Source organism: Rhipicephalus microplus, chromosome 7 (genome assembly GCF_043290135.1).
Source record: "Rhipicephalus microplus isolate Deutch F79 chromosome 7, USDA_Rmic, whole genome shotgun sequence".
Lineage (NCBI taxonomy): Eukaryota > Metazoa > Arthropoda > Arachnida > Ixodida > Ixodidae > Rhipicephalus > Rhipicephalus microplus.
In genome coordinates this window covers 115,723,362-115,738,401 of record NC_134706.1, presented here as the reverse complement: position 1 = coordinate 115,738,401, position 15,040 = coordinate 115,723,362, and the positions used below count along the sequence as shown (strand labels likewise).

Sequence of the window (15,040 nt, the reverse complement as noted above, 5' to 3'; positions counted from 1 at the left end):
ACGTCATCAGAGTAAGCGACATTTTAAAGGAGTCGATGAGTAATTAAAAATTTACCACTGAGAGCTCTAAACTTTCTACCAATCCTTGGTGGAATGCAGACTGTTCGCGGCCTCATAGAGTAAGAAAAACTGCATGAAAAAAATTAATTTTCAACCAGTGTTTCATGAACTGGAATGATTATAAGTATGCGGCCGCTATTTTTATGATAACCATCGCTAATGCGAAGGACAAATTTAACAATGACCGATGTGAGATCATTTCAAAGCCGGTCAATAGAAAAGCACTTTTTGGCTTTCTGAGAAATAAGAAAGTTTTTCCGGTACTAAGAAATATAGAAACTGTACTATCATCACCAGTTGAACTAAAGGCCTTTCTAAAAGATATAGCTCTGGGCCTAAAAAGTCGCTTTACGACAATTCTCTCACACAAAGCCCAGTACCCCCATAGGGCTGAGGATTTTGAAGAGGTCACACCTGCAGAACTAGAAAACGTAGTCGGAACACTACCCCATTCTGCTCCTGGTCCTGATGGCATGACGACGTCGGTGATAAAATCAGTACATAAAATATACCTTCTTGACCTACTCACAATAATAATCACTAACTTAGAAGTTTTTGGATTCCACCCAATTGGAGAATGGCAAAGGCGATTTCATCATTAAAGAAAGAGAGGCACTGGATTGACCTTAGATAATATCAGGCCCATTGTACTTACATCGAACCTAGTAAAACTTGTTAAAAGAATTTTATATAGACGCATAGATCGATGGATGTCATAAACATTGACACTGAGCCCATGTCGAATTGGATTCAGACGTGGTTGCTCCATTTGGTGTGCGCCCGTAGATTTCGAAAGCCGGATTCAAATTTATCGATATCAGAAACAATACTCCGCTTTCGTAACCTTAGATATCACAAATACCTATGATAGCGTGGAGCATGTGAAACTGCTAGATTCGCTTCAGAACTTAGGACTGCCTCAATATTTTGTGGCCAGGATCCGTGCTTTCTTAGGTGATAGAGAATTTTACTGCTCGCGATCTGGTTTCAACTCTTCAATATAAAGGCAAACGAGAGGTCTACCGCAAGAGTCAGTGTTATCTCCCTTATTATTTATTGCACTGCTATGCACCATTCCCTTTCAGCAAGATGTACAGGTCTATGTGAATGCCGATGATATCGCATTTTTTATGCGTTGGTGGTTATTCACACACTGTATCTGATTCTGCAGACATACATGAATAGCCTGAAAATGTGGCTGGAGGATATCCACCTACGCCTCAATTTAAACAAAAGCACAATCATAGTTTCCACACAAAATGCTCCAGTGCGAATTTCACTAATGTACCGACTAGACGCCATGCCTCTAGTCGAGTCAGTTAGGTACTTGGGGGTAGCCTACACCGAAACACTTACCTGGAGTCGCCAGATAGAAAACATGGCTGCTAAAGGAGCACGTGCCGTAGAAAAGCTGCGCTGGCTCAGTATTTATAGTGTCGGTTTGCGTAGAGGCGTGCTCCTCATGACATATTGCATGTACATTCGGCCGATATTAGAATTCGGCTGCGTTTTGTTTTCTGGCGCTCCGGCTTACAAAGTTCTACCACTCAATCTGTTAGAACGCGAAGCTTTACGCTTATGCCTAGGGCTACCTAAATATGTTGCGAGCAATACCCTGTACGAAGAATCCCGCCTGCCTTCTCTTATCATAATATTTCATATTCTAACAGTACGAACGTTTCTTAAAATCATTCATTAACCAGCAGACCTCAGTTTTAAACCACCAATGGTTTAAACTGCGGTGCCCTGAAATAATATATACACAGAAACGTTTGGACCCCTTAAGAGTTATCCTTTGCGAAATACTTGCACTTAACACTGTAGATGCAATTAGGATTGAATTTGATGATATGTATCCCAACAATGCAAAAAAATTACGATATCAGTATATAAATGGCGTTTTGGAAGATCATTTGGCCAATATAAAAACATACATTGGAATACGGCGGACGCTTCTGTTTATGAAAAGAGGGCCGGCGTAGAAATTGCGTCATCCTCTCTAGAATGGGCTTTCTCAATTATATTGCCCGACTTTACCCCTATTTACTAAGCTGAGCTACTGGCAATAGTCCTAGCATTGCGTAAAGTACCCCAATATTTATCAGCGGTGATTGTTCTAACGGGCTCTCTCTCGGTTTGTACTGCCTTAAGCTCACCAACTTTTTCGCGTACCTTAGAAACGTTCTACTCGCTCGTTCCTAGACATGTGCGACTCGTTCGATCAGTTTGGGTAACAGGCCATAGAGGTTTAGCTCTTAATGAGCATGCAGATTCACGAGCTGTGTCTTCCCTCGATTGTCCTATTTTACCTATTTTGCCTACTTCGAAATATATCACAGCAGCATACTTTGAAAAACGCACAACGGCCAATAACTTCGAAAAATCTCCTTTGTTTTTATCAGACTATCCACAGCTAAGGTTCCTTTGGAAGAACAAGTGGTGTTCACCAAGAAAGGAAGAAATGTTAATTACAAGGCTGCGTTGTAGAGTCCCTTCATTGAACTTCTACCTACACAGGTCAGGTCTGGCACAGTTGTATTGAGAGTGAATTTTTAGAGCATTTCTTTTTGTCATGCCAGAAATTCAGAAGACAAAGGGAAAATCTACTAGAAGAACCCCTACGAAAGTTTTACCTAAAACTTGACACTTCCGGTGATAATTTAATTTGGCGCAGTCACATTTGGTTTTACCCACAGGAGCGTTTTTACCTCTGTTACAAATTTCTTACGAGTATTCAAAAGAATGGAATGCTAAAAATAAATAACTTCAGTTGTTTTATGCATAGATTATTTTCTTTTTCTGTGTGTTTGTTATGTTTTTCTTTTCAAGGCTTTTTGTTTGTTTAGAAATCGAACACCTCCATAATAATACATATATTACCTAATTATTGCTAGCCTCCCTTTCATGAAGTGAAGTAATTTAAAAAGAAAGGCACCGTCCCAATCATGGCTTATCCCCTTAGGTGGGTTGCGCCAAGGTGTTGAGGAACAATCAACCAACCAACAAGAGACAGTAATCAAAACATACTTTGGCTCCTGGTAACTAGGCTTAAAATAGTTAAACCTCAATCACTTTTTTTGCGAGAAAGCTGTGCACGGTACATGGTAGTATATGGCACGCACCATCAGCGTCGAACACCATGCACTTTCCATCCTGGGAGAGCATGCCAAGCCGCTGGAAGCTTTGAGATATTGTGGGTTCCAGGGTGATATTGCTTCCTCCAACGATGGCTGCTTCGCAGCGTCCCGAGCGAAGCGCCAGCACTGCCTCATGTAAGGCAGTCATGGTCGATGAACAAGCCGTATCGACCGCCATGCTGGGGCCTGCGTATTGTTGGAGGGTAAACATGTTACAACCTGATATAACATTAGTGCTATCAAAAAAGTAAAGTTGCCGCGGCGAGGCGCACGCACGTGGGCTAAAATTTGCCCTAGAACAATAACATGAAGTATGTGAGACAAACAAAAGTTGTGCAACGCGTCAACCTTCTTTCTCGGAACATGTAACGTCAAAACATGAATTCCTTTAGGTTTGAGTGCCCTAAGTAATAATGAGCGATTGTTTTCTCAAAATATTCATGGCTTGCAATGTACAGCGGAGCAACTTGCACCTCCCTATAGGCATTATCGGGTTCTTCTGGAACGCAGCTTCTCCAAACTTGTTCATATACAAGCAATTTTCTGCTGTCACAGTGCACAGGTTAACATTATGTTGCTGTAAAATCGCCCTACAGACACCATTATTAGATGCGAAGCAGCTCTTTGACTAGCCTGTGGAATCCTGTTTCTCCGTCCGCACTGCGCTACCCTGGCCGCAGGTGTTAAGCGGTGCCAAGTAGGTCACGCCTTTCCTCGCAGTGCGCGCGCGTTGACGTCCCTCTTTTCCAAGCCTGTCGCCGCTCGCCGCGTGTTATCTCTCTCTCGTCGCCCTTTCCACCACTCACAACGTTTAAGCGCACATTGAGGCAACAATATTTCTGTGATGAAACTTGCAGGAAACCCAACCCGCCTTCCATGTCATTGCCGCGGTTTCAAACAAACGTTCACGCGAATAAACTCTACACCGAGTTTCTCTTCAAAAAGTTCTTCCAGCGTTCGCGTCAACGCCCGTTTCAACAGGGTCAACCCTGTGCACCACTGCTGCTCCGCGTTTTATCAGGGTTCCCTTCGGAAAGATGGTGCATAAACTTATTGCAGAGACTGCGAAATATTTCTCGCCCTTTGCTTACCGTATGCGGACAACCATGAAGGAAAATAAGTCGATAGTGAGTGTTGCGCAATGCCATTGAATGAAGTCCACTGTGTTGGACCAACACGTGATCATAACGTAGAGTATGCGGAACCTTTTGTTCTCCTAGCGACGTTTTGTCTTTCAGCTTGTGACTGAGCTGCCCGAACTACACTGAGCAAGCGCACTTTGATTGAAAACTGGCGGTAACCACACAACGAAGCCATGGCAAACCTTGTTTATTACGTCATCGCTCCCGCAGAATGTCACGTGTTGAGCCGTTACTGTTGAGACGCGATCTTCCTTACATCCTCTCAGTGCATCATCTACTTCAACCTCCGCTTATTCGCTGGAGCTCGGCGAGCAGCGCACCCTTTGTCTATTTATGCTGCATGCCAAATACCTACTATGTCCACTCTTTTGGAGGTCTTTTCGCTGGGTGGTGTATTCCTACTTTTTTATTTTAATGCGGCGTATTTTTTAGGCACACCTTCTCGCAAATCCGGCTTCAGTGGCTGCGGTGTCCGCCCCAGTACGCACGCTCGCGCTTACCGTCTCGTGCCGCATGCTTGCGTCTCGGGCCTACTGTCGCTTGCTCCTCCTCTTCCCCCCTCTCTCACCCGCCAAGGCGACACAGCCAGCGTATGCTAGAAAAAATTGGCATATCCCACGTACAGTGAGAATCGATGATATGCGAAGCACGAATGAGAAAGGTTGATAAGTCACTTTAAAATCAGTGCAACGTTACGAGTTGGATGTAAGTGATGCCGTACTTGACTTCCGTGTCACGATTATTATGTTTAGATGTGCCGTTTACTTTCTTCATCTATTCACCTCACGTGATACGAAATTTAGTATATGTGAAGCCAGCGAAATGGCCGCGAGCACGCTATGAGCGTAGTATGTTGTCATGTTCTTACATGACAGGCGTGTCAGGATTATCATGTTTGCACCAGTGATATACTTCATCATCTATTAACGTCACGTAACACCAAATTTTGTATATGTGGAGCAAGCAAAATAACCGTGACCGCATCATGAAGGGCCCAATATAGTTCAATATAGCGATGACGCGTGCGTACGCTGGACACAACGACGTTACCTAAGCAAAACGCGAGCACGTCCGTCGGCGTGGCCCGACGGCAGCCGGTGTGAAATCGAAAATGCTTCATTTAGCGCCCATACATTACCCAGACAACACTGCGTCTCCCTCTTTTCGTGACGGAGGGACGCTAGACGCTCTGAAACGTACATGCGTCAAAGCAACGCAGCGTGGTGCGCGCTTTGAGTATATGGCAGGACCGGCGCCTGGCAAGGCAACACCGGCGTGACGCGACGGAATGAACATCAGCGAGCGCGCGCACCGCGTCACGATGACATGTATCGGCGCCTTGACTGTGGCATGTATTCATGTTCTCGCATGACGAGCTTTTCATGATTATCATGTTCGCACCAGTAACGTATCTTTGTAATCCATTGTCGTCACGTAATACCAAACTTGGCATATGAGAAGCTGGCGAAACGGCCGCGAGCGCATCATAAGCGTGACATGTAGACATGTTGCTACATGACACGTATGTCGTGATTAGCATGCTTTATTATCTCATTTACTTATGCCGTACGTTCGCTTTGCGTAATAACGAGTTTGGTACATGCGAAGCTAGCGAAACGGCCATGAGCGCATCATACGTAGTATGTTGTCATGTTGTTACAAGACACGCATGTCATGATTGTCATGTTAGGGTCGGTCGCTTGTGTTCGCCATGTAATCATGTCATAGCATATTATTTTTGCAACATGCCATGTGAACAAAACCAACGCAATGGATGCAGGACCATGACATGTAAATCATGACATTCATGACACAGATGTCATAATTTTCATGTGACTAGCTCAAATACGTTCTTCATACAGTCATGTTATGCCATACCAAGTTTGGTATCGATACCAATATTGAGACGGCCAGGAGAACTAAAGCTCGTAGGCAGCTAGATAGATAGATAGATAGAAAGATAGATAGATAGATAGATAGATAGATAGATAGATAGATAGATAAATAGATAGATAGATACGCTCAAAGTCGCCGAAGTTCGCTAAGGAATGCTTCGCATTTAAAAACTGACTGCTCAAGCTGCACAACCGTTTACTGGCCACCCCGTTTATGTAGGCCCTGGATCGCACACCAGCGTCCCACTACGCGTTGAAGGCAACGCTTCTTCATCGAATGAATAAGAAAAATAAACACGAAATGACAATTAGGCGTTCCCAAATGATACTCAATTACGCAAAATTCACGCGAATCCCCCCCCCCCACTCTGCGTCACAATTACTCGACTTCCCCCGTTGGAAGATGCACGCAGCTTCGTAAGGGCGAAGCTCTTTAAGGTGCGGGTCGTGTGTTTTCGGTAGGTAGTAGCCACCTCTCTGTTTCGTCCTTGGATGTCCACTGGATGGCGGTACTTCTATATTACGAATATATTATGAAAAGATGCGAGATGGCGGAACTTGGAGTGTTCATTAAATGGGCAGATGAACTGACATACAGACAGACGGACATGCAGACAGACGGATGGGCAGACAGACAGACAGACGGATGGACAGAAAGACAGACGGATGGACGGACGGAGGAATGAACAGATGGGCGAACGAACGGACGGACAGATGGACCTATATACAGGTAGACAAACAGACAGATAGACACGCACGTGCCCATAGCTCCTACCGCTCAGCCCCCGCAAAAGGGGGGAGTCCGGCTTGTTTGGATAAGATCTATTGTATGATGAATGTCGGCAAGTGGACTCACGTAGAGATGACAATGCGGTAAGGTGTCATGCTGGTGAATTCAGGAATGCGTCAAACTGAGGGACTGCTGCTTATGGCAGTGAGTGGGTGAGTGAACGTGGGCTGTGAACGCTTCTGCCAGCTCACTCGCATTCAGCGTGGGAGTTCTTTAGAACCCCCTTTAAGGAAAAGCAACTTTAGGGAAAAGCAATTCCCGCCTGGGCGGAAAGGGTCACTGCCCATGCATAGCCTAAATCTATGCGAAGTCGCCTTGTGATTTGCGCCGTCTTTCTAGATAAAGTTGACTCTTCCTTACTTGCCTACAGTGGGATTTCTAAAAAGCAGAAGCTTGGCGCTGCCCTGCCGTGGTGGTCTAGTGACTAAGGTACTCGGCTGCTGGCCCGCAGGTGGCAGGATGGAATCCCGGCTGCAGCGGCTGCATTTCTGAAGGAGGTAGAAATGCTGTAGGTCCGTATGCTTAGATTTGCGTGGGCGTTAAAGAGCCCTAGGTGGTCGAAATTTTCTTAGCGCTCCACTACGGTGTCTCTCATAATCATATGGTGGTTTTGGGAGGTTAAACCCCGCATACCAACTGAGAAGCTTGGCGCTGTCGTTTAAGGGTATTCTGTATTTTGATAAAATTTATTGTGGGAATGCTAATAGCGTAAATTTCGTCATAATGTTTGTTGTTAGAGGACGAAATCTAGGTTGAAGTTTCTTTTTTTAAGTAGTTAGCCGAAGTTCTCGCACCTGCCGTAACAAATTTTCTGAGTTTTTTTGCATTTTGGCGACGTTCGCCCGGGGAAGTTTTCTGAAATTTATTTCGTTCGGTCTACGGCTTCGACAAGGGATAATGTACTTCAATCTGCCAGAATAAGAAAAATGTATGACTTGGTAGACTCTGTCAAAATTTACGTCATGGTGTTTGGTGCGAGAATCTCTAGGTGACTTCTGCACCCACATTTCCTTTTCGCGCATTTGCTGTCTTACCATGCGTCGTCTCACGGTAAAAGTTGCGTTCTCGCGACTAGGAAACTGTACTTTACCAATACACAAAACACCGTGTTTCCATTTTTCTGTGTAGTGTTCTTTTATTATAATAAGTGTACGGAGCCCTATCAAAATTTCGAATGTGAATATTTAAAATCGTAAATAACGTTTCAGTGCCCTGAAAGTTATGGCTTCAGTCACAGTGTAAAAATGAAACAAAGACCTTCGGTTTAGCTCGCCTCCTAATTTGTTTGGACCCCAACCGACGTATGTCATGGGTCCCATAGGAAGGGCTGCCAACTTAAAATCGCGCTATATCGAATTCGTTGACGCTGAAGCTCGTTTCCAAGGCCGCTAACAAAGTTTTTTTTTCTACTTTTGCTAAACACACTTATGCTCCTTTTAGCCGGACGGCTCCTTGATTTCCCATGGTTGAATACGAAGTACTCGAAATCGTAAACATTTTTTTTCTTAACAAACGAAATCCTTTCTTCGTTTTACAGTTACCACGCTAAGTCATATGCACATTTGCTCGATGCACAATGGCACCAGCATTTGGCTCAAGGTCACTTGAAGGTGACCGGTAATGGGAACTACTGTGTATCGGTGGGCCCGTATGACAGGATTTCACTGTGGTTCAAATGCACGACCCACAGTAATGTACTTCTGAGCTTGCATGGTGAAACTCGTAGAACTTAAGAAATCATAGAAGTCTGGTGCTGAGTGGTTGTCGAGTGTAGAACCCCTGATAGCTCTCAAGGAATGTTGACATTAGTGTATGGTGAGTAAGAATGCTAGAACTTGTTTCGTGATCATTACGTCATCGTTCATCTACATAGTGTCTGAAAACAGGCAATAAAGCAAAAAATAAGTCATTAAAGGTCTAGTCTCCTAAAAAGAAGACAGGAGCAGGAGGGAAGACGAAGTGGCCTAGATATAGTCCTACGTAGTGCATACGCGTGACAATACACGCTCTACGCCGGCGAAAACTGGAGAAAGCGCAGTCTCACGTCGTAACATTTTGTCTGGTGGCTTAGGCGTGCGCCACTCCGAAGCTACTCGTCGTGGCATGGTGAGAGCATAGCTCTCTAGAGTGCCGAATTGGTCGCCAACACTGACTGCGCTGAACACTCCATATTATATTTGGGCCTTAAGACGAACAAACTTTAACGACTGGCGTGTTTTAGTATGCTTTTATTAAATTTTGACGTTAGTCATGCCTCGTGTAGAGCACCTAGTATGGCAAGAACAAGTTTGGAATAATTTTGGCAGTTGCACGTGTATTTGGCTCACTTAGTTTGCAAAGCTCTTTCCCGCACCGGTCTGGATGCTGCACCCACAAGTACTTTGCCGAGTAAGTTTATTCAGCACCTCTCCTTACTAACAGACTGAAAACAAACATGCACCGTACAGGAAGCAGTAAAACACATATATATATTACCGTGAAAGTCCAGGGCGTACGAGATTCGGTTGGCAAACAGGGCGTGGCAGGAGGCGAGCAATCCATAGGCATCAGCCCTCTGTGCGTTTGCCCTCCAAGCATCACTCGTCTCACTCGTGGAAACGCCTATAAATACGCCTATGTGACGTCCACGCAGGCTTTCCGGGTCGTATCCCGCGTCCACGATAGCCTCGTACGACGTCTCCAACAGCAGTCGAATCTGAGGATCCAGCAACTGCGCCTGCTTCGGGTGCGTACTGAAGAACTGCGCATCGAAGCGAGACAGGTCCTGGATCTTGCCATGTCGAGTAGGTAAGCCGAGATGACCTGGGATGTAATGATTTCGATTGTCATATGCCATGTATCTAATAAACCTGTGACCGCTCGATCAGCGCTGATTGTGACTACATTTGACGCTGCTTTGTCCAGCCATGCTCAAATATTACGATCCAAGAATAAGTTAGCAGTGCCAGTATTGTGGTAAAGTGGCCAACACTTACCATATGGTCTGAGCTTGCCTAATGAACCCAAAATGAAGCGCAATTTCTAACATCAAACAGGACTGGGAGATGACCCTACTCAATAGCTCCACACTAGAGCGAAATCTGGTCAGGTGGGCTTCTGTGGCGGTTTTAACTAATCACATCACGGACTAAGGATGTCGACCAGCCTGGCGGAAATAAAGGTTATCTGTCACCACCAGCTTCAGTAAAGGTTTTTCCTCCTTCTTAGTCTTGGTGTGTTAAGGCGTTGACATGGTCATACTTCTGTTGACAACGCACCGAATACGACGGATGCGTTTCAGGTGCTAATCGGTAAGGCCACTTTACTGAATTACTCCACTATGTCACTCCAAGGAGTGACACCGCGCCGTGATTAAAACTACTCTCAGATGGAAGTATGACATATAAAAGGCGTGTTTACAGAGGTGTTAGGTTGCGTGTGATTGTGGCTTGTTGGATAGGATGTTCGGCCTGTGTCACTTGAGGACCGAGAAGTCATTGCCTAGGTGCCCGACGTGGAACTTTCTTGGACATATACGATCGTGTACGTGAATTCGACGTTATTTGTGTGACAAAAATACGTCACTGAAGTCTTGGTAGCCCGAACCTCAGTTTTCTTCGTGATGAAATATTTCAGAAGAAATATTTTCTCAAGCACACGACCACGACATCAATATTAGAACCATTCGCTTCGCAACGTACCTCGTTAAACTACTCGAATACGGATCATACGTTGTTCACCATACTAATGGTAAGCTGCTTACATATAACACTTACACCTGGCAGTACGCAGTGATCGAAGACGCTTCAGAGTGTTCAATTTAACATCAGTTAGGTACCGCGAAGACCACGCTTTATAGGTCGCCGCAGCGCTCGTTTTTCACCGTAGTTGCAATACGCGCGCGCCTCTTACTTTTATCTCCTGTACATGGCCCTTCAGGGCGCAATGCGCGTAAGAAAAAAAGACAGCAGTGGTTTGCACAAGCATACTGAGCTTTAGCCGCAAATATTACATTGAAGTTATGCAGCGAACAAAAATCACTTCGCTAGTTGTAGCGGCCGTGTTTGCGAAAAGCATGATGTGCTAGCTACAAGACCCAAAGTATGGGCTAGTCGGTTGGGCATAGGCGGCAATTGTAGCATGCTCCTTACGAACTTAGTAACAACTCTTACAGTTCTTACTTCGTGGTCGTCCTAAAGTCCAGTGCAGACGTGTGCTTTCTTTTCAAGTGTTCTTTGTGCTGCAACAGCGAGCTGCAAGTTATCTGGTGCTTTTCGTTCTTCTTGTCACATTAGAAGTGGCAACAGTGAAGGAAAACACAAACAAACGAATGTGCTGTAGCAATACCATATTATAATGAACCAAGTCCCCCGATCAATAGCAAGGTTGGTAGCTAGGTTGAATCCGACCTTGTGCATTTCTACAAAAAGCTGGTGTAATAGAATGCGGCCACTCCTGGACGAGCTGCTGTGTTTGCAGTCTTCACTGAGAGCACAGCGCGTAGAAGGGTATTCTTGCCGTGAACTGATGTCTCCCGAGATAGCACGTGCGTCAGCCATCGCGTCAGCACCCTTATGATCGAAGTTCACGGTTGCTGTTCGAGCAACGCATAACATCCCTCGTACGTCCCTACATGCTTCTTCCTGACGGGTGGGGCGTTCACTGAGAACGTGGTTCAACTAGACTTGAGAGAGCAGTCAGCACTCTCATCTCTACTTGAACCACATTCGGTGCCCCGCTCACACGCTTTTACCCGTGGACAGATCTTACTCATTTGGACTTGGACAGATCTACTCATTTGAACGTGATGGTGGTGACAACGTTGACGCCGATACTAGAAGCCCGTCGAGAAAGCCGATGTTATAGCTATCGCAATAATATGTCAGAGCACGCAATAGACTTCATTACTGCCGGATGAGTTCAGTTCTTCAATCTCCTCCCCGAGCCATGGTCTGTGCCGAAGACAAGCGCTTTTTTAAAACACAAGGCGCCAATTCCTAATGTCTCGGGAAATCTCATTTCCTTCGTGATCTGGACGAAAGAGTCTCGTGCTGTGCGATATTGCTGGTTTCACAAAGCATTCAGCTACAAAGTCTGCCACAATGTTCACCGAATGAAATGAAGTCTTTGTTTTTTAACGCTACTGGCATCTTTACTAACAGCTAAATATATTACAAAGTGGATAAGGCTATAAATATTAAGGAGAGGGGCACCATAGCTGGCCTTATCTATGGCATTTCTTAGCATAGAAATCAGCCCTCATGAAAAGTACAGTCACCATGAGAAACGCTGGAGGTGGGACATGCTAATAACATAGCAAAAACATAAAATTTAAAAGCTTGTTGAGGCACTGATGGCTACATGACACCACGTACAAAGCACCAACTGGCCATCTGCTGCTGGATGCGGATCCGTTTTTGTGCTGTTTTCATGCAGCAAAGATGGGATGTGTTGCGATCATAGCGCTACACTACATGCCTGTCTCAGGAAGCGTAATGGCATGCTCTACGTGGCTCTTTAGGCTCACGTGCACTTTCGACACCAATCTAAAAGCATACTCAATGCACGCGTAGGTTTATAAAGAGGAAAAAAACACAATGAAGTTTGTTTTACTAGTATCGGTAGTCTTCGTATTTAGCTAGGTATTTGTTTTGCTGCATACATTGGGAAGGCTCTAAACACCAAATGCTTTTATAGCCTTAAACGCATTAGATATAAAGTACAATGTTGCTTGCATAATAAACTGCTTTTAGATACTGCAGAACGCTTCTACGTCGTAGAAAAAAAGCCTTCGTTATATCATCATGAGTGGCAAACACTTCTCTTTATTATGAAATTAACTATGACACTTATATATATTTTTTGAGCCACACAGTCAGTAGCTTGAGGGCTGCGTTGTGGCAGTTCTTAATGATTTCAAAGCTACGGCTGTTTTTACTTGATCAAGGGCAGTGAGCTGGCGAGTTTCATCGAGATTTACGCGTGACCGAAACAGATAAATGATATTCATTCAAAATCATGCGTATACACTGCGTACAATGAAAACGCGCCCGTCACATGCTGTTTCGACATGCCTGAGGCTTTTCAACATGACGTAGGGGAAGGACAGTTACAAGCTCTAATAAAAAGAGAAAGTACAATAGCGACAATTCTGCCCAAGATTTCGGGAGCTTAGGATCAATTATAAATTGACAAAACGCACCGGGCGGCCATCGTGAGTCATCCTCGGTGACCATGTCGACACCTGCGTACAACTTCTCCTTGAACTCCACCAGGTGATCCGCTTGGGGGAAATAGGCGGAAAAGCCGGAGATCACAAGGTCGTCCTCAGCCATGCTTGTCTGCAAAAAAGCAGTCAGAAATGCCAAGCCTTCCTCAGTGGAGGGTCATACCATTGGTATAGCTCACATGTTCTATATATATATATATATATATATATATATATATATATATATATATATATATATATATATATATATATATATATATATATATATATATATATATATATATATATATTTATATATATATATATTGAGAGTAATATTTCAATGGGCCAGTGTGTTTTATTGAAGATATGAGATTTAACACAAGAGCGTTGTCAACAAGGATAAACATATTTATTTCCCAACTGTTTCGCGAGGGGTTCTCCCTTCGTCACAGGATCAGCTAGGCTAACGTAGATACTCAAACGTCGTTGCTGCCGTGCCCCTCTCGCCTTCAAAGCTGGTTGCGAGAAGGAGAGAGAACTATAAAGGAAAAAATAAAATAAATTAAAAGTAAAAGCACTGTGAATGATGAGGACAAAACCAGACTGTGCACATCCAAAAGTCGGTGTAAGTCCACATCTGGTTGTCATCTTGTGCTGACCAGTTCTGGACGTATATCGGGCCACCCAATATTGCCGCCGCGGTGGCGGAAGGCGCCCGCGCCACCGCGCGTAAGTGAAGAGCTTCTCCTTGATAGGTCTGTCGGTTCTTTACATGTCATATTCACCCGTATCTGCTCCTTTGCCTTCAAGCGGTAGGCGAGCGTAAACACTTCACAGTTATTTACAGGTGGAAAAACCAAACCAACAATAAAAAACACGGTACACGTACGAGTCAGACAGAAAACAAGCATGGTCTGCAGTTATGAATCTTTGTTGCCGATTTCCTTCTCGCTTACCTCTTGGAGGCAGGAGAGTCTTCCCGGGTCCTCGTTGATGTCGGCTACGAATGTTCTAAATTCAAAAATAAAATATGCCTCACGCTGTTTGTGCTCGTGCCTGTTTGAGGAAGCGGATTGTAGGAGAGTTACGCTGATATCTTCAGAACTGTGGTCTGGCAGGCACATACGTCTGGACAAAAGTAGCTTCGGCAGTGAAGTGGCGTGGTACCGGTGAATATTGAGCCAGGCCGCTCCCTCATTGTGAAGGGGTAAGTGTAGCGAAACCTGGAAACTATACAATAGGGTCGTCTAGTCCAGCGCCATCTAGTGGGTCACCCTACATCACACACACACACACACACACACACACACACACACACACACACACACACACACACACACACACACACACACACACACACACACACACACACACACACACACACACACACACACACATATATATATATATATAAATATATATATATATATATATATATATATATATATATATATATACGACATTTAACAAACAATAATACGAGGAACTATTGGTGAGCAGCCTGCTCGTAATAATTTTACGTACTATCTGACATCACAGAGGCTCATTGAGATTGTGCCAAACTCGTTGTCATGGCTACGGAGAGCGCTGACTGACATTCCCACGTTTAAATTCATATATATACCCAATAAAGTGGCTGGGAGTATAGCCGCCATGGTAGCTCAGTGGTAGAGTGTCTAACGAGTTATTCCAAGGTCGCAGGCTTGGTTCCTGCCCACGGCAAGTCACTTTTTCACCAGATTTTCCTTCTTCACATTTTCATCACAATTCAGTTTATAACTTCCCCTATAGTTTCCTTGGCATCATTGTGTCAAAACACAGAAAAC

The 15,040-nt window shown here is 44.5% G+C and overlaps 1 protein-coding gene across 1 annotated transcript in view; it reads right to left on the bottom strand.

Moving 5' to 3' along the window:
* Positions 1–15,040, bottom strand: part of LOC119179104 (fatty acid synthase) — a 192,656-nt gene that overhangs the window by 127,441 nt on the left and 50,175 nt on the right. Inside the window, exons 2-4 of the mRNA XM_075869593.1 lie at positions 13,206–13,344; positions 9,500–9,826; positions 3,183–3,383 (exon numbers count right to left, since the gene is read on the bottom strand). Coding sequence (XP_075725708.1) covers positions 3,183–3,383; positions 9,500–9,826; positions 13,206–13,338 — 661 coding nt within the window. The 5' untranslated portion in view covers positions 13,339–13,344. The remainder of the gene's footprint in view (positions 1–3,182; positions 3,384–9,499; positions 9,827–13,205; positions 13,345–15,040) is intronic.